The sequence below is a fragment of the Hippocampus comes genome, unplaced genomic scaffold (assembly GCF_001891065.2).
Source record: "Hippocampus comes isolate QL1 unplaced genomic scaffold, H_comes_QL1_v1.1 scaffold7, whole genome shotgun sequence".
Lineage (NCBI taxonomy): Eukaryota > Metazoa > Chordata > Actinopteri > Syngnathiformes > Syngnathidae > Hippocampus > Hippocampus comes.
The window spans coordinates 721807-740371 of record NW_017842060.1 but is presented as its reverse complement, the minus strand read 5'-3'; the positions used below and the strand labels follow the sequence as shown (position 1 = coordinate 740371).

The following is an 18565-nucleotide window of genomic DNA, read 5'->3' as shown; positions in this document are numbered from 1 at the left end:
TGAGGGCAAAAATACTGTAATTTCTTCCACTTTGTGCTCCATGGCTGATTTTTGAAGTCATCACATATGAATGATCTTCAAGTAACTGTTTGAAAAATGGTCACCTAACTAGAGTGTCTTTTTTTTTGGTACTGAATATGGAGATGGGATTCGGCTGCTGTTCAGTGCAAAGCTGTTGACTACCCCTCCCCCGCTAAAAAAAATCCTCAACTGTTTGCCTCAACACCTTTTAACAGACAGCGGATGAAATTAATTCGACGTGCAAACAAGATGTCATTGCTTTCTTGACTGACATTAGCGTGTTGACGAATTTTAAGGCGGCCCTTTCATCCTTCCATTTTTCTGTAGCCGGCCATCAAACGAAAAAGTTTGGACAGCGCAGAATTAGGCCACCCAAAGCATGCATCTCGAGGATTAGGAAAGTCCAGTTGTGACAAGACCTTTTTGAAAATCACTCAACAATTTAGGCCGTAATTTTATTTCAGACTTTCCACCATACAATTCTGTCGTGCAAGGCACTGGACAAACCGAGACAATATGGGTTGAAAACGCTGGCAAACGCTTACTTGGAGTGTGCCATAACATCCCATCCCAAACGGAACCGAACCACACATGAAGAATTCACAATCAAGACTTGAAAGTTCCTTTTTAAGAGCACTTGGGGCAAATTTAAGACCTCACATTTGTAACACCTTCGGGGGTAATTTAGGCTTTCATGGTGGAAGGGAGACCCCACAGACTGTGCTTGTCCAAAAAGTCCCAGGTTCATTTCTGTTTTGACCACAGAAAGCATCGCACTGCGGTTTGTGTGGTGGGAACGGGAGGTTTCAAGCTAATCTCTTTTTAGCGCCCTCTGCGACTCCCCGCCTCTAAGCGGCAGGCGCCCTCAGCTGCGGAATAAATGTCAGTGCGGTCTTCCTCCGTGCGGCCTGCTGCATTGCATCGTACGCCTCCCGTCTTGCCCTCGGCTCGCTCGCTCCCCCCACCCCCGATGTAATGATCACAGCGCCGGCATGTCTCCCTGCAGTGCTGCTGTGATCCGAGCAGGGGGGGTTGGGGGTTGGGTAAGCTACAGCCCAGAGAGGATGACTCAAAAAGCTCCACACTGCCCACCACTGGAGCGGAGGCTCCCGAATGTCATCATCAAGCTGTATTGTCAACCCACGCATCATTCGGTCTTTGCATTTTAAGATGGAAATTGAAATTTTAAAAAATAAAGAAATAAAAATAAGAGTGTCAGTCCTGTGAGAACGCAAAGCAGACTGTGTCACTTGAAACACTTTATTTTTAAGAACAGCAAAAATACCACAAGTGGTTTTTTTTTTTTTAAATTGAGCCTCTTTTGTTTTTCTAAGGTGGAAGGTAGAAGGGGTTAGTTACCAGATGTGCCATTCATATGCACTCAACTTTTGGGTTTTTTTGCATGTAGCTCGGGAACACAAACAAACACAAACACTAACATATACAACAGTAAAACAACAAATAAATAACAAATCAGACTACATTGAAGAAAACTAGAAGCAGCAGACTTTGAAACACATCTCTTTTTTTCCCCCATTAGATAAGCATTTCTTGAAACCCTGCTTTAGTTGAATGTACTGTACTTGTTTTAAAACATGCAAATGTCAGCTTTCAAACCCTAATCTCAAAGCCAAACCCTAACTTCAAACCATAATTTGAAATCCTAACACACAGTGAAAAAAAAACGGGATTGATTTTTTTTTTTTAAATTAGCACGCGTATCAAAATACTTTGTGTGTGTGTGTGTGTGTGTGTGTGTGTGTGTGTGTGTGTGTGTGTGTGTGTGTGTGTGTGTGTGTGTGTGTGTGTCTAGCCTGGACTCAGGTTCTGTATGGCCTCTCTGCGTTCCTGGTAGAGAGCGTGAAAGGCCCGGGCTAAGCTGAGGAGAGGGGCGTCACATTTCTCCATCTCCTTCTGCAACACACATGACAACCATGTCAACCAATGCTGCCACAACATTAGGAACAGCTCTACATTCTGATCGACTCCAATGCAAAATGGTCTCCTTGTGAATGGAGGAACTATTTGGAAAATGTTTTGACTTGGGAGTAAATGGTATTGGTGAACCTAATGATGCGGATTTGAGGGTTTGTGTGCACTCACGGCAGAGGTTTCGTGGTACTCCAGCCCCTGGCTTTGGGCCCACTCCTGGGCCACGGACGTTGGCACCTCCCTCCTGGCCGACAGGTCACATTTGTTGCCCACCAGAACCCCTGACAAAAACACACACGTCATGCTACTTCAAAGCATTGTTACCTTGACTTGAAACTCGGCGAAAGGTAATGAGTGGGACCATTGCATCATTATGAAAAAAATGCAGCCGTTTAAAATGTCACCTGCAGCTCTGATGTGGTTTAAGACCTACTCGCAAGGTAGAGAACAGAGTGTTAAGATGAGAGACGTTCCGCGTTCAAATAACCCAGGAGTGCATCAAGGCTCCATTTTAGGTCTCTTATTGTTCACAACGTATGTCCAAAAACAACCTTCCTGACTGTTGTCGTCGTGTTAACTGCCTGCTCGATGCGGATGACACTGTACTACACTTGTGAAAAGTAGTTGCTGAACCCCGCACGCTGCGCGAGAGTTCATCCGCATACGGCTGCATCACTCGGTGCGTGGCGGGCCGCAAGTGTACAACAACGGATGTCATCGCTATACTGTTCACAGCAACCGGGGTCGCCCGTTGGCCAAGGTCGGCCGACATTACCGGGAACCTGAAGACCCTTGCAGTGAGTGCGGACCCTCTCCATCCATCGAGCGCAGCTGCCGAAGGAGCGCTCACTGGCCAGGTCAAACACCAGGCACAGCAGAGACGGCACCCCCCACTGCACACAGAGGACGGACAATCGCATTATCGTCATGGAAAGACCTCAAATCACATTCGGCTGCAGTCTGCGTTGGTGTCTCACCATTTTCTCGTTGGCTTCCACCAAGGATTCCTTCCCCGCAGAGTCGATGATGTAAAGCTCCTTTAAGTCAAACAATGTTTGGTTCACGTTGCAGCATTTTTGAACTCGAGAGAGTTTATTTTCAAACCCTATTTAGAAGTCCCGTTCATGGCTGAAAACAGTCATTTGAAATCATGAACTAAAACCCCGAATTCTGCTTTCAAACCCTGATTCTGGAGGCCTAACCCTGGTTTGAAACCTCACTTGACACTCTTACCTTATCTTGAAGCCATACTTCAAAGCGCTAACCCTAAAACCCCAACCTAAATTTGGAACCCTAATATAGTGTCGAGAGCCTACTTTTACACTAAGTGTGGCGTGGAACACCAGTTCTGTTGTGAAACCCTCATTTGAAACCCAAAATGTGACTTGAAACCCTCATTTAAAAGCCGAACCCCGGCTACAAAGCATAATTTGAAACCACAATTTGACACCCTAACGCTGTCTTGAAATCTTACTTTAAAACACTAATCCTAATTTAAAACCACAAACCTGTCTTGAAACCCTGATTGCAATGTACATTTGAAGACCTAGTTCTGGCTTGAACCCGTAATTTACAAGCCTAACTCTGGCTTGAAAGTCTCATTTGAAACCCGAAGTTGCCACCCTAACGCTATCTTGAAACCCTACTTAAACACACCAATCCTTACTTGAAACAACAACCCTGTCTTAAAACTCAAATTTGAAAATTCTACCCTTGTCCTGAGACCCTAACCGGAGAGCCTGTTTGGAAACCTTACTTTAAAACACTCAGGCTGGATTGCACCAGTCAGGTTTAACTTTAAAACACAATGAAAACCTTGTTGTTGCAACCCGCCCTAACCCTGGCCTAAACCCTAAACCCCAATTGTGAAACCTTACCACGAGCTGTAAACCTTTAATGTAACATTTAAAAACTGCAATACCGGCAACATTTTTTTTTTTTAATCCCCTCACTTGAGGCCCCTTGTTTGAAATCCTCAGCAAAGCTCGTTCGGCTTTCTATACGAGTATCTGTTTGTCAACGAGTGATAATGTGGATTTGTAAAAGGCTTCCGAAGACAACGGCAGCAGTTCGTGGCGACTAGCCAGCTGAGTACGTGGCTTTGTCCCATCGATGTGGCAGCAGGTGTTTATTAGCGAGACAATGAGCGGGCTCACCACGCTGTCGCCGCTCTCGGGGATGTTGACACTTTTGATAAGCAGCTCCACTCCGGTCGTCTGTCAAACAAACAAACACAACCACCCTCATAATTAAGACGCTAAGTAAACACTCCCTCTGTGTGTCTGTGCGCTTGTTGGTGGAAAACATCATAAGAGAGTCTTCGGAAACCCAAAATGACGTGACTCAATGATTAATCGACAGCGAATTGACTGTCAAATGAATCGATCAATACTTTTGATGAGCGATGAATCACTTCGATAGCTCTTTCGATTTAAAACGGTCCCAATGCTCAGTCGGCATTTCAGTCGCCCTCCACGAAAGCCGACTGACTCTCTTTGGTTGAGTTGAAAACTAAAATCAAAACGCTGGCTTCACTTTTTCTGACATGTTACGGACCAGAGCAGAAGCCAAATCATAGCTAACTTATGTTGTTGTGCATTTTCTATCCTGTCAATTTGACCCCATGTCCCGTTTTTGAGTAAAGGAGGGAAATTAAAACATTTATATGATTCATCGGCAAAATAATTGACAGATTAATAGATAATTAACATCATCGTTTTACTGTGGGATCAGATTTGATGGTATATTTAATGGTTGACACTGTGAATGCAGGCAATTTCAGACGCATTAAGGTGGGCGTCAACTACTTGTGGTTTTTCACTCGAGCAAGAATTACTCGAAGCTGCGGCAAACAACCTTTGCCTGACCTTCAAAAACTTGTGTAATTTACCACATACAACTTTAGCTTTTTCCACAGTCTCACACACACGCGCGTGCAAACACATGAACACACACTGTAGCGGCGCTCTAATGAGCTACCGTGAGGTGCAGAAAGCATCTCTCCAGAATGCCAATGAAGGCCCCGTTGCCGGCAAATAACACTGCGAATCTCGCTAACAGCCCGCCTGACATTTTCAACAAAAAGGAGGACGTGAGCGGAATGGCCGCTGGCCTGCGCTGGCCTTCATGGCGAAGCAGCGAAGAAGACGGGAGAGGGGATTTGATGAAGCCAGTGGTTGCTTCTGACATCTCCAAAGCAGAGGCAAGACAAACATCTTTGCAAGGGTTCGGGGGTTTGATTTAAGATCTGGCGTCAGGGGAAGGTTGGGGTTTTGGGTGAGGGGGTTGGACTTCAGTGTCATCTTCAACTGTAGCGTTGAGGGACAGGGTGTCTGCTTCGGGATCTGATGCATGTTTGTGCTGTATTGTTAATGTTTTTACATCTACAAATATTCATACTGTATTATACATCGTAGTTGGCAACCATTTTATTGGAAATGGTTACAACGAACTACCGTGATAACGTACAGATTCGTTATGTCCCTCGGGTACGATGTAATGAGGTTCGACTGTATGTCCAACCCAGTTGAAATCTGCATGTATGGATATCATGAGTCCAAGAGTCATTTGTTCCGAAAAAGATTTGGTAGTGTAGTGGCCAAGTAGTCTTTCAGAAAAATCTGCTACATCTCAGCTAATGGCGTGGCGCACCAATCGTCAGTAGCCTGAGATCGTTAGGCCTAAATTTAAGTTTGTTCGGACTACTGGGGTGGACCATTTTCAATTTTTCAATCCAATGTCGTCCCGCTCTTTTCCTCTGGCCATTAGTCCAGACTGGATTGCCTTCCACAGATCCCAAGGTGTGATGTCACATCTCTGAAAGTGTTGAATTCTATATGTGCTGTGAATAAATTCCTGGAAATATTGCGCAGGTGCCATGTGAGTCGTGTCTGGTTTCTCCTCTGGATAGTATGAGTGTCCGGAAAAAAACAGGTTCTGGGGAGATGAGCAGTATGTAATGAGATTAGAGTTGGAACATATGTGGTTTAAAAAAGGTCTCAAGAATCTGAGGGTCTAGCGAGGGATATCTTGTCCCAAGGTGTGATGGTGAGCGCAAATGGTTGTTTGTCGATGTGTGCCCTGCGATTGTCTGGAAACCAGTTGAGGGTGTACCCCGTCTACTGCCCGAAGACAGATGGAATAGGCTCCAGCATGCCTGCGACCCTCGTCAGTATAAACAGTTCAGATTATGGATGGATGGATTTAATGTACGGTGGTGCAGTGAGTTTGAATTGTTCCACGACCAAGCTCAGGAATCAATACCATTGTATAGCACATCAATTTTAAACATTGAAATGAGTTGAAATGCCACGTATCTATTGGAACCCCCCCCCCAAAAAAAATGCCTTGCAACAAAGCGACAAAATCGAGCAAACAAAAGCACAGATGTTGAAAATGTTGAGAATGGGTCACTCTTAAATCAAGGTTGACTTGTATTTCATCCCGTGACATGTTCTCACCATGCTGTAGTTCTTCTGGAAGAGTGTTCCATCGCTGTGGAACATCTGCGAGAGGGCACTTTTGCCTACTGCTGGATCTCCTATACACAAACACACCAAGACATACCGGGATCAATGAATTAAAAAGATCATACTAAACGGCTGACGACACAAACAGCACCTCACTACCTGGTTAATCGCTCTGAAAATTAAAAACCACACGATCGATCGATCGATTTCATCCGGTGGTGAGCCGTGCCATGTTTCAATTTTAAAACGTGCGCCTCGATAAAGCTTGGTAAACTCTGCGGTAGTAGGCAACTAACATTAGCGAGAGCACACTGAAAGATAACTTGTAAAAATGGTGAGTAAAACACTACAACAAATCCCAACTTCAGACAAATTACTGGCACGCTAGCGAGCAAGCTAGCTTCTGCTTCGCTAACACAAACTACCGTAACTTCAGTTTTGCTGACACTTAAAATAACGATAGGCAAGTTCAACTCAACGTACCGACCATCAGACATCTTGCCCTTAACCTCACCATGACAAATGGGAATTAACAACGTGTTTAGTTATCCAAATTATTATTTTTTAAATTCTCTTCAATGGCATTTTCTTCCAAACGCCTCAGCGACATGTCTCCTAGCAACTGCTGACGAAGACACTCATTGGTTACGTTAGAACTGCGTAGCGCGTAGGCGCGTCGTTATTGGTTAAAGTCCAAACGAAAAGTTATTTTGCCTGACGCTTTTCCCGCAAGGCTACAAATCACTCTTTCACACGCCCTCTCTAGTCTTGATCTTCTTGACATTAATGTGACAATTATGACGTTTACTATGAGTCACTGACGGTTTATGCACACATAGGGATAACTCCCTCTGGACGATGTTACCGGGGACCACCAGAGAGCGCTAAAACAGCCTACCGACACAAGCGTTACCTGTGCAAAAAAAAAAAAAAATAGCTGACCTCTTCCCAAGAAAAGGCTAATTTAGAGTAATTGTGAATAATTTAGCCTTGTTATCTTAGTATACGTTGATATATGTGGTAAACATTCTAAAACGTTTTCTTTGTTAATAATAATAATAATAATAACAATTATAACCTTGAGGCAATTATAAGCAGTGACGTGCGTAAGCGAGCGCGTGACTTCATGTGAGGACGTGCGCGTGTCCGATTTCCGCGTCCCGGGCGTGACACCGGCTAGCGCGTTCACGCGATTTGTGAAGAGGGAGACGTCCATCACGCGCACCTTTCGCCCAACGCAGGGATTTTTGGAGGCGAAATCTACTCCATATCATCATAGTAATAAATAATTTTAACAATAACAAGGAAAAAAAGCGCGAGGACACAAGTTCGTGGGATTTGTCCGGGGCTTGATCCAGCAGCGAGCCCGGGGAGGAAAGGACCAAGCCAGGCGGCGGGGGCGGGGGCGCCATGGAGGGGATGCAGGCGTACGGAGCCGGGAAAGCCGGAGGAGCCTTCGACCCGGTCACCTTCTTCCAGCAGCCTCAGACGATACTCCGCATTGTGTCGTGGGTGAGTTGCAAACCAACAGATGATACGCTTTTTAAATAAATTGTCGTTTCTCCCCAGAAGTGGTCATTGTAATTGTGCACAGTGAAGGGCAGCAGTAAACAAACATGGTTGAATAGGAGAGTCCAGGTGGAGCCTCCACGGGGCTTAGTCATAAATGTTTTATCTGTTGTAGTTTTACATAAATGCAGGACTTAAACTTTGGTGGACTATGTGCCTACAGATGCCACAAGGTGGCAGTAAAATACTCTTTTCTATTAGACAGCGCTGTGGCCTGATGAAATGAAACTCCTCCCCTCACTTTGACATAGTTCGCTGGCTCCAGGATGTCACAAGGTGGCGCCGAAACAATATATTTTCATATGTGACGATCAGCTATACGGTGAGGTTTTGCAAGGAATAACAGATAATAAATTTGGGGATTGTGAACGTAGCCTTGTCTTGTGAGAAAAATTGCACGTCCCGTTGTTTTGGCATTTTCTGAACCAGGAAATAACCAGCTTGCGAACATCTGAAACCGTGGCCCCCTGTCTCTGAATCTGACACACTAAGACCGATAGTTTGATGTCATTCTATGATTCAGGCCTGGATCAGCCTGTTAGCCCACGTTAAGGAACCGAGCCCCCCCAAGCCCCACCTTCACACTCACAGGTCGCCACCTTGTAACTCAAAATGGCTCATCCTGTCATTCCATTAGTCCAATAACCATGAAGTAGCTGGCTAGCTAATTGTTGGATGGACAAAACACAATTATATAGCTTTTCAATGAATTACGGAACTATTCCTGTCACCACACAAAATGGTTCATCCCATTCCATGAACCAGGAAGTAGCTTGTGAATGAACAAATCCATTTCTTTTTTTTTTTCCTTATTTTTTTTTATTTTTTATTTTTTTTAAGTTTAGCATCATGATAGAATTGTTTCCCCGTTCCAGGGTTCAAAATAGCACTCTGCCTTTTTAATTTTACATAATTTTCCACAAAGCGGGAGGCAGGCTGCTCGCTGACAATCAACAAAAAGATGTCACTTTATTAATTTTCTTATTTTCTCCTATCCCCAGAATTAAAAAAATGGCTTGTCCCCTTGTTGTACGTCATTCCATGAACCAGGAAGTCCCTGCCAATGAACACCAATAGGTAGTGCTATCAGTTACCTTTTTTTCCCCTCTTATGCCGTGAGAGTCACAATGAAACTGTCCCCCCGGCCTCGAACACGAATAAAGAATAGTATGTCCTGCCACGGTTACATGATTGGATGAGCCACGAAGTAGCCTGCTAGCTAACCTTTGGATGGAAAAATAAACACAAATATGTCCTTCCATGTTAGTTTTCCTTTTTTTTTTTTTTTTTTTTTTAATTTTACTCACAACGGAAGCATTCTCACATCCCCGGAATCAAAAATGTGACGTCCCCGTGGTGTGTCACGTCTTCCCCCATGGAGAAAGAATTGGTGTGCTATCTTTATAAAGACAGACTTGTCATGCATGCAACTTTTAATATTGATATAATTACAGCATGTCGATTTTATTTTGACATAGAAACGTAGATTTGTTCTTCCTTGTTGCCATTGAAGTCACGATGAAACTTCTTCCCCCTGTCCCGGAAGAAAAAGTGGTATGGTCCCTGCAGTCTTGGATCTCATGTGATCATGTCGATTATGTTTTTGACGAAATGGCATTTGTGATTTTGTCCTTAGATCATCACAGGATGTAGTCAAGCAATATGACCAGCATTCTTGACACACGTTTGTGGCGACTTTTCTTATCTCCACGTCAGATTCTGTGTGTTTTCTGAGTCAACACTGGGAGGAAAAAAAAAGATGAGTTGGCGAGGAGTCATGTGACTGCTCGGTGAAGTGTGAAGGATTATGAGTGTGATGTGGATTTGTGTTGTGTTTCTGAGTTCTGAGCTTTTAGATTGCCCTTGTCCCTTTCAGTCTAAAATGGATTATTTCCTCTAGCGTCACACTCATTGCAAGCCAAAACAGCAGCGCCTAGCAGAGGAAGTAAACAGTTTTCTTTGGGCCTGATTATTTTTACATATGAAATATGTGTATATTTTTTTTTGTCTAATATTTATTTTATATAATTATTTTGAGGGTTTATCATGTTATGGCTAATGTTCTATTGTGGTAATATTTCCCTCCACTATTTAAAAAAATATTTGTGTATTTTCATTTACGATTTTTGTACTTTTGTACTTTTGTTTGCTTGTTTGTTTGTTTTTTGTTTGTTTTTGTCACATTATTTGTCAACTTTTCGGTGACGTCAACTAATACAATTCGTATTTCATATTTGTGTATCTTTCGTCTCGTATTCTGATATTTTCTCATCTAATAATTTGTATTATTTTAAAATATTTGGTGAAAAAGATTTGAATAATTTTTTTCCTAATATTTCTGTATTTTTTCCACAACAATGTTTTTTGGGGTACATTTTCTTGTAGTTTTTGTCTAATATTGTAGCATTTTTCTTGTAGTATTGTGTACAACTTTTATTTTTATTTAATATTTTTATATTGAAAAAGATGTCATGTTTTTTCTCCAATATTGTCTTTTTTTCTTTTTTTTTTTGCTATGCTAATTTTCTTGGTGCTCATCCTAGATTTCAAACGGCTATCATTGCACACATAGTTGAAAAGGGTTCACATTCAGGCAAGCGACTGTTCGCACGCTTAGCAACACAAAAGCAAACAGTGCAACATTCTGTCAGCTGCGTGCTAACGTTTGTTCGCGCTCGTATGTCAGAATTTAGCCACGCGATGCCATTTGTATGTTTGTGGCGAGCACGAGTGTGTTTTGTCGCTCGCTGCGTCATGTGGCCTGTTGAAACTCGGAATCTGCTTTTTTGAGCTTCCCTCAGATTTATTTATTTATAACTCCAAAGTACTAGGTACAGAAGTAAGCCGACTTTACATCAAGTTCGGGTTTCAAGACAGTGTTCGGGCTTCAAGTTGAGGTTCCCATTCTGCTATATGTTACAGTTTCCACAAGTGTTAATGTTTCAAATTAGGGTTTCAAACTAGAGTTGGGCTTTCAAACCATTGTTGTGGTTTCAACATAGATTAGGGTTTCAAATTAGGGTCCAGGGAAAGAAGTAGGGGGGTCACGTGACGGTTTCAAACGTTGGTATCAACAAGGGTTAGCGTCTCAAATTAGGGTTGCAAGACAGTTCAGGTTTTAAATTTGGGTTTCAGCAAGGGCTAGGGTTTCAAATTAGGGCTGCAAGACAGTGTTAGAGGTTCAAATTAAGGGATCAAGCCAGGGTTGGGGTCTCAAATTCGGGTTTCAAGACAGGATCAGAGTTTAAAGTTGCAGTTTCAAGGTCAGGCTTCCAGCCTACATTCAGATTTTTCTGGGTTTAAAATTTAAGACAGGGTTAGGGTTTTCAATGTAGTTTAGCTGGGCAAAGGTTCGTTTCATACCGTTGTGTTCCTCGTGGTGTTGACAATTTGAGCCCGATCAGGATTATTCCAGGCATTGTGTGTAATCTCGCATTGTGTGGCCACGGCAGCTCTGCTCGGCGCCGTACCGTTTTTTTTTTGTCAGGTCGTCACATTCTCACACCAAAGCTGTCATGGCATATCCGTGCGTGTCCGTTGTGTGCTCACGACGGAACACTCCACTCGAATGTGAAGTGCGCCACGAGCGCAGGCGTGACATCCCGTCGCCGTTGGCGGATAAATCCCACACCGGCAGACACAGGTGTAAACCTTGGTTCACCTTTCAAAGCAGGGTTTCAGGATGGGGTTCGGGTTGCAATTTAGGGTTTGAATGATTTGAAAATCGGGTTTCAATTGGCGTTAGAAATAAGGGTTTCAAGCCAAGGTTATGGTTCTGAGTTTTTCTTTTATTTTTTCTTTGGATGTTGAAGAAAGGATTAGGGTTTCGAATTTGGATTTTGCAGACAAGGTTAGGGTTTGAAATCTGGGTTAGGGTTTCAAATCAGTATTAGGGTGTCAATCAAAGTTTGGGGATTCAATTTGAGGTTGGAATTGGGGTTTCAACACAGGATTAGGTTTCGAAATTAAGGTTTCAATCAAAGCTTAGACCTTGGATTTCGAGCCTGGGTTGTTTGGTTTCACGACGAGGTTAGACATCAGGGCACTTGATTCAAATTAAGGTTTCCATCCTTGATCAGGGTTTCAAGTTATCTTTTCAAACCGAACCTTCAAAGTAGGGTTTCAATCCCGAGTTCGGCCATCAAAGGAGCTCGTCAAGTCTTAAGGTTTCAAGCAAAAATTAGGGTTTCATGTTAGGGCTTCAAAATAGGCTTTCAAGACAAGGGTAGGGTTTCAAAGAACACATACAGTGTATATCCACGTCCATCTCTCCTGATGATCACAAGACTGAAGGCCCTCATGTGGTCCTACACAGGACCTCCTTTCATCCCTGCTTGGAGTCTTGTGATTTTTTTTTCCTTTTTTTGGTACAGCACGAAGGAAGGGAAGGCCCAACGTGAGCGCGCCAGCCTCGACTAACACATCACATGCTCGGCTTAGCGCAAACCAGGAATGTGTCGGCTTGCTTTAGTTCCAACGCTCAGTGATGAGGTTGGGTTTTTATTTGGTGTCATGTTAATTGTGTACATTTCCACGCAGGTTGTCAGCGTTAGTGTATCAAGCCTGCGTTAGGGTTTCAAACAACACTTAAGGCTCCAACAGCTGTTTTGGAGTTAAGGATTCACATTAGGGTTTCAAGCAGTGGTACGGTTTTTAAATGAGGTTTAAGGTTAGGATTTCAAATTAGTGTTTCAAAGTTTGGTTAGGGTTCCAAATTAAGGTTTTCAGCCTGGTTTAAAAATGAGAGTTGTGGTTTCAAACGGGGGTGAGACTTGAGGCACCCCGTTAGAATTTTCAACAAGGGCTGTGTTTTCAAATGACAGTTTCAGACAGTTAGGGTTTCAAATTAGGGTTTGATGCCAAGGTAAGGTTTTCGAGGGAGATGGCGTGCGCAGATGATGCCGGCGGCGCTCTATAAATAGCGCCGCCGCCCTTCAGCCAATCGCCTTCATCGCCTCGTCTTCATCACCCCTTAATGAAAAAGGTTGCAGGTAAATGTCAGTGAGTGAGGAAGGCAATGTGGGAAGGGAGGAAGGGAGACAGAGAAACCTCACGGTTCCTGCGTGCCCTTCACGCAGATACTCTTTCGCCTCCCGAACCCAAACCCTGTTTTGGAACCCTAATTTGAAACCCGAACAACTGCTTTGAAGTTCTACTTTTCAAACTGTAAGCCTTCTTTGAAACTTTAATCCTGGCTTGAAATCTTAATTTGACTCCCTAAATATTTTGGGTAGTGGAGGGAAATTGACACCGGTTTGCAACATTAATTTGGAACCCTAACCTTGTCTTGAAACCCTATGTTGAAGCCCTAACGCTGTATTGACTTCTTATTTTAAAACAGGCATTGTTTAAGACCTTAACTCGGTATCAGTGAATACTGAGAGTGCATACTTGTACTGGTTTTGATCTTAAAAAAAAAAAAAAGAAAAACAAGTGGAATCGACATCCCTTAGTTCGAACCTAGGCGCTAGGTTGAAACACTAAACCTAGTTTGGAAGCCAAACCCTTGTCTAAAAACCTCATTTGAAAACCATGACCTACTTTGGAACCCAAACATATCTCAAAATCCAAAATTGAAATTCTGAACACCAATGCAAATCCCTAATTTGAACATTGAATTAAGCCTGGCTTCAAACCTTCATCGGAAACCCTAATCCTGGTTTAGAGCCCTACTTTGAATCCATTTTTGCCAGCCATGTGACTCGCCTCCATAGTTTAGCACCAAAGCTAATTAGCACAACCACCCAACCAGTACTGTACCTATCCTCGAATGGAGGTTTTATCAAAGACGTGAGCTTCCTGCCCTTGAGGCCGTTACCATAGTAAGAATCTTTTTTTTTTCCCCTCTCACTGCAGCTCTTCTCCATCGTCATCTTCGGCTGCATCGCCAACGAGGGCTACATAAACAGACCCAACGAGGTGCAGGAGTACTGCATTTTCAACCAGAACCAGAACGCTTGCAACTACGGCGTCTTCATGGGCTCCATGGCCTTCCTGTGCTGCGTGGCCTTCCTGGCCCTGGACGTCTACTTCCCTCAGATCAGCAGCGTCAAAGACCGCAAGAAGGCGGTGCTAACCGACATCGGCGTGTCAGGTACGCGGTTCCTTTAGGCAGCGGAGGCGCCGAGAACACCCGTGCCCTTTGTTAGCCTCGCGGTGGCCTTTTGCACTGTTTGTTTGCTTAAAGCTCAGCGAACTTTCAAGGCGATGTGGTTGTTTGAAATGCACCAAAAAACAGCCTGACGGATGAAAACATATTTTTACTCCACTTCATATGTTTCCTTTTGATTTCGACTGCAGCCTGTCTAGGCAACCGATTGACTATTATGATCAGGCCGACGTCTCAAAGCAGTCTTGTGACAGTCTTACCGACGAAAACCTTTATTTCGTTTTAGTTTTTTCCTTTTGAGTTTGTACCGCAGCCCGTTTTGGCATAGACTACTTCGGGTGGCCAACCGACTAATATGAGCTTGTCGACATGGGAGAACAGCCTGATGTGCAGTCAGTCTTTCAGTTGAAAACGCATTTTTAAAACCTCTCCATTTCTTTGGCCCACCGATGCATGCTGTGATAGCATGTCATTATGTGAAATACCCTTTGATTCTTTCGCATGTTTACCGCAGCCCATTTATGCAGCAAATACACCGGGCAGCCTACTGACCAAAATTTGAGTTATTCGCCAAAATGTTAAAGCAGCCTTGTGACAGTCAACCTGCAGGTGGAAACATGTTTTTTTTTTATTTTGTTTCAAGCCTTCATGTTTCCTTTCAGTTTTTACTGCAGCCCGTTCAGGCGGCAAACACGCTGGTCATGCGCATATTTGTGACACTTTCTGCTCACTGGCCATGTCACTTCCTGTTTGCAGCCTTCTGGTCCTTCATGTGGTTCGTTGGCTTCTGCTTCCTGGCCAATCAGTGGCAGGCAACCGACCAGCAGGACGACCCACTGAGGGAGCGCGGGGACGCCGCCCGAGCCGCCATCACCTTCTCTTTCTTCTCCATCTTCACTTGGGTACACTCCCATGCTTCAATTTGCTTTTTTATTTGTTTTTTATTACCGTAGTGGCACGTTAAACGTGTTCAATATTTCCGACCATAAAGCTCCATATGTGTAGGGGAAATCTGACGTCTCCCACAGTCATTTGACTCCTTCAACCGGACGCAAACCAGCCAATCAAAGAAGCGTTCTCCAAGTGCACACTTTACGGTGCAGATGAGCATTCGCCATGTGTGTTGTTTTGTGTTGGGGTTTTTTTTTTTTCCATGTATCATCAGCATCCCCCACATAAGTTAATTTGAGACCCCTGCTGTAGTGCGTGACTAGCGCGCCACGTTTAACGGGAATGAACAGAGCTGCGTTGATTGTCTGGCTTGACTGAAGTCAGCTGTGATCACTAACACAGCGGTGCAGCCCTCCCTCTGCCAAATCCACGGCCTGCACTCGTCTGCGAAATTATTACCAACGTAGGAGGTAAGCGACCTCCTCGCAGATCTGCGCCACACACCCCACCGGATTTCCGCCAATCACGAAAGTAGAAAAAATAAATGATCGCATGGCAGTCACAGCAGATTGGGTGACTGCAGGAGGTGCCCAAATGTACTCGCTATATTCATAAACAATGCACATTATAAATATTGTGTTTCCCCACTACAATATTAATAGTTTAATGAATTAAAAAAAAAGGCTGCCTTTATGTGAGAATGTTTTTTCGTTATATTTTGTGTAATTGGAAAGACTGTCTTTTTATTTCATATACAAGTAGCAAATATATGTTAAATGAAATCCTGGACAGCCTCATTATGACCATTTTAAAAATACATATTAATATAATTATGATGAGTCCAAAAAGGTTGTCTTTACTTTGTAATTTTGTTACTTTTGAAAGCAAGTAAACAGTGAAGTATTTTCTCAAGCAACGCTTGTAGTGAGTGCGGCGCACTGCCGATACAGAGACTCACGTCCAGAGGTGAAAAGAGTTTTTGAAAAACGCTCCACTGTGTTGACCGATCGCGAGTGGTCGATCTCGGTCAGCGTGTGACGTGCGTGTTGTTCCGACAGGGCGCCCAGGCTCTGTTCTCCATGGAGAAGTTTAAGAACGTGTCCTTTGAAGAGGAATACACCAAGCTGTTCCCACCTCAGCCTCCCCAGCCGCTTGTCTGACCGCTGCTCTTGTTGGAATCCGCGATCATTTCTGCCATTTCCCAAAGTTTAAAACATCAGATTTTGGCTCGCAATAAAACCACCGTGTGAAGCTTGATAAGATTTCCCTTCCGTGATTTTATTGCGTTGAAATGTTGAATGGGAATGACACTTTTTTTTCTTCTTCTTCCAAAAAACAAGCTTCTAATTTGCCTTTTGGTATTAGTGAATGCATTGAATGGACAAAAGTATTGGGCCACATCTCTTATTCAATCTTGTGGTCTTCACATGAGTTCTATGAAGTACCGTGAGCAAGCGTGGGGCCGATTTTTGGCGTATTTCTTCGGCGCTCATCATGAATACCTATGAGAAGCCGATACATTGATGACATGACACAGACTACATCGGCACTTTCGCGGCGCCATCTTGAAGTCATAATAATATAATAACAAGAACAACATCAATATACTTTAAAAAAAAAAAAGTTTAGGTACTGGAATAATGGAATAATCTGGATCCAGATGATTTTTCCTATTTTTTTTTTCGTGTAATCACTTGCCGAAATAAAATTGAGAAAATTCAACCAAAACGTTTTTGGCAGTGTATATGATTGATTGACAGAGCTGTGCTTGGGTCTCCTGTGGACTAAAAGAAGCAGAAGAATTATATGCACTGCGATGCTGCAGCTGTTCAATAATGCATCACGCGTTCCTGCGCCGGCTGCAGGCTGGCGATGCTGAGCTGGTCAAAAAGCTTCTGTGGAGTAACTTACCTGCTGCCGCTGACTAACAACTACTGTAATCAACTTTACGTGCTTTTCCAGCCAACTAATCAATGTTTGCCTTCTTCTCGCTTTCTAACACACCTCCATCATCTTCTCTCGCTTCTGCTTTGCATCGTCTCTTCCATCAAACTTCCCCGATCAACACTCGGCTTCCCCAAGGCGGCGCAGGCCTTCCTGGGCTTCCAACGCTACAAGCTGGGGTCCGACTCGGCCCTATTCTCGCAGGAGTACACGGACCCCAGCCAGGATGCGGCGGCCGGCAGTGGACCCTACACCTCCTTCGGTGGAGACGACCTGGAGAGCCCACCGGGCGGAGGTGGAGGAGGAGGAGGCGGCGGCGGAAGGCAGGGCGGAGACAGCGTTTTTGACGGCAACGCCGGCTACCAGCGTCAGGACTACTGAGGGATTGCAGAGGTAGACGGGAAATAGGATCACTTTAGTGGAGAGAGCAGGAGGTCTTCTCTTACTCACTTTCAGTTTAAATAAAGTACAATCGGAACTTTGAAGTCCAAAACAATCACTGGTAGGTTTTCATTTGATTGGGATTTAGAAAGTAATAGTATCTGGATCAGTTTGTGTTCACATTGCGAACCGGTTCAAAAGAGAATTGTGCTTTTTTTTTTTTTTTGTGAGTCATTTAAGGTCTGATGGGGCATCAGTTCAGTCCAGTAGAAGTACATGGTAAAGTTAATCTGGGCTTTGTTTGTGTTCACATTGCAAACTGGTTTTAAAAAGAGGATCATGGTATATTTTCTGATTCATTTCAGGTGTAAGCACGCCTTAAATCAATCCTGGTTAGGAGGATCTTACATTTTTCCCCCCTGTTCCATTTCAGTTCTGACTGGGCCTCAAGTCAATCCAATGAAGACATTTTAAATTTGGCATATTTCAACCGGCTTGTGTTCACACATCAGTTTGATTCGAAATTGAATCCAGTTCTTTTTCAGATCATATGGGGATTTGAATCAATGCAATGAAAAATGTGTTCGCATGGCAAATTAGTTTGAAAGACAATTGAGTCCTTTTTGCTCGTCATTTAAGGTCTGATGTAGTCTCGAGTGGTCCAGATTCAAATTGACAATGATTGCCATTGGATTGACTTGATCAGTTACTTTTTCTGCTGTTTCACCTTTTATTTCACTGCAAGCTCACTAATTTTACACCTTACTTAACTCACTCAACACCCACTGACTTAAACGTAAACAGCCTAAGTATGAAACTGCATTGCTGCATTTTAAACTAAATATATCAATAGTGTACATAAACGGTTCGGTATATGAGTGTTTCAAATGATTCTTTACTTGAGGGCGTTCCGGTACCAGGAAAGTAAAAAGACAAAAGAAGGAATATTAACTATGTTTTTGGTGATCTGTATGCCTCAACCTTTTCTGTTGCGTGAGGAGATATTTTTATTTTGGGATAATAATAATGAGAGTAAAAATACGTGACCAAGCTTTCAAAGTACAGTATATGCACATACCTATGTTTACTTTATACCGTGCAAGTGTGTAGACGTAGACATGCGTGATGTTGCCTGTCGAATATGTTAAAACCGGAAGAGTTCTCTATTTGAATAGGTATACATGTATGTTTTGGATGTTGTTGCTTCCAGCCGACGAGAATAAAAGCAGAAGAAAAGCTGGTGTGTGAT

General features: G+C 43.4%; 2 protein-coding genes across 4 annotated transcripts; one reads left to right on the top strand and one right to left on the bottom strand.

The window, feature by feature from the left end:
- Positions 1 to 1765: 1765 nt before the first annotated feature.
- Positions 1766 to 7067, bottom strand: ift27 (intraflagellar transport 27 homolog (Chlamydomonas)). 2 transcript variants are annotated; one of them, XM_019862286.1, is made up of 7 exons: positions 6906 to 7067; positions 6414 to 6493; positions 4110 to 4169; positions 2931 to 2990; positions 2729 to 2846; positions 2125 to 2234; positions 1766 to 1935 (listed from the first exon to the last, which is right to left on the bottom strand). In XM_019862286.1, the coding sequence occupies exons 1-7, from the start codon at positions 6937 to 6939 to the stop codon at positions 1831 to 1833; spliced, it is 567 nt and encodes a 188-aa protein (XP_019717845.1). In that variant the 5' UTR covers positions 6940 to 7067; the 3' UTR covers positions 1766 to 1830. The 2 variants fall into 2 exon arrangements, with proteins under 2 accessions (XP_019717845.1, XP_019717846.1); XM_019862287.1 differs by lacking the exon at positions 6906 to 7067 and adding an exon at positions 6582 to 6830.
- A 481-nt stretch (positions 7068 to 7548) lies between these two features.
- Positions 7549 to 18557, top strand: syngr1b (synaptogyrin 1b). Of its 2 annotated transcripts, none has more exons than XM_019862280.1 (4): positions 7549 to 7934; positions 13848 to 14085; positions 14857 to 15002; positions 17074 to 18557. In XM_019862280.1, exons 1-4 carry the CDS (start codon positions 7833 to 7835, stop codon positions 17314 to 17316), a joined length of 729 nt encoding a protein of 242 aa, XP_019717839.1. In that variant the 5' UTR covers positions 7549 to 7832; the 3' UTR covers positions 17317 to 18557. The 2 variants fall into 2 exon arrangements, with proteins under 2 accessions (XP_019717839.1, XP_019717840.1); XM_019862281.1 differs by lacking the exon at positions 17074 to 18557 and adding an exon at positions 16050 to 16247 and having other exon boundaries at positions 7551 to 7934.
- Positions 18558 to 18565: the final 8 nt, after the last annotated feature.

What these genes read in the sequence shown, in the direction of transcription:
- ift27 (XM_019862286.1), bottom strand. Translation starts at nt 6,939, where the DNA reads ATGGTGAGGTTAAGGGCAAGATGTCTGATGGTCG. An exon ending in CCGAGAGCGGCGACAGCGTG is followed by an intron (nt 2,991 to 4,109) that starts GTGAGCCCGCTC and finishes TTTGACTTAAAG; the next exon opens with GAGCTTTACATCATCGACTC. An exon ending in TGGAAGCCAACGAGAAAATG is followed by an intron (nt 2,847 to 2,930) that starts GTGAGACACCAA and finishes CTCTGTGTGCAG; the next exon opens with TGGGGGGTGCCGTCTCTGCT.
- syngr1b (XM_019862280.1), top strand. Translation starts at nt 7,833, where the DNA reads ATGGAGGGGATGCAGGCGTACGGAGCCGGGAAAGCCGGAGGAGCCTTC. An exon ending in TACTCCGCATTGTGTCGTGG is followed by an intron (nt 7,935 to 13,847) that starts GTGAGTTGCAAA and finishes CTCTCACTGCAG; the next exon opens with CTCTTCTCCATCGTCATCTT. An exon ending in TCTTCTCCATCTTCACTTGG is followed by an intron (nt 15,003 to 17,073) that starts GTACACTCCCAT and finishes GGCTTCCCCAAG; the next exon opens with GCGGCGCAGGCCTTCCTGGG.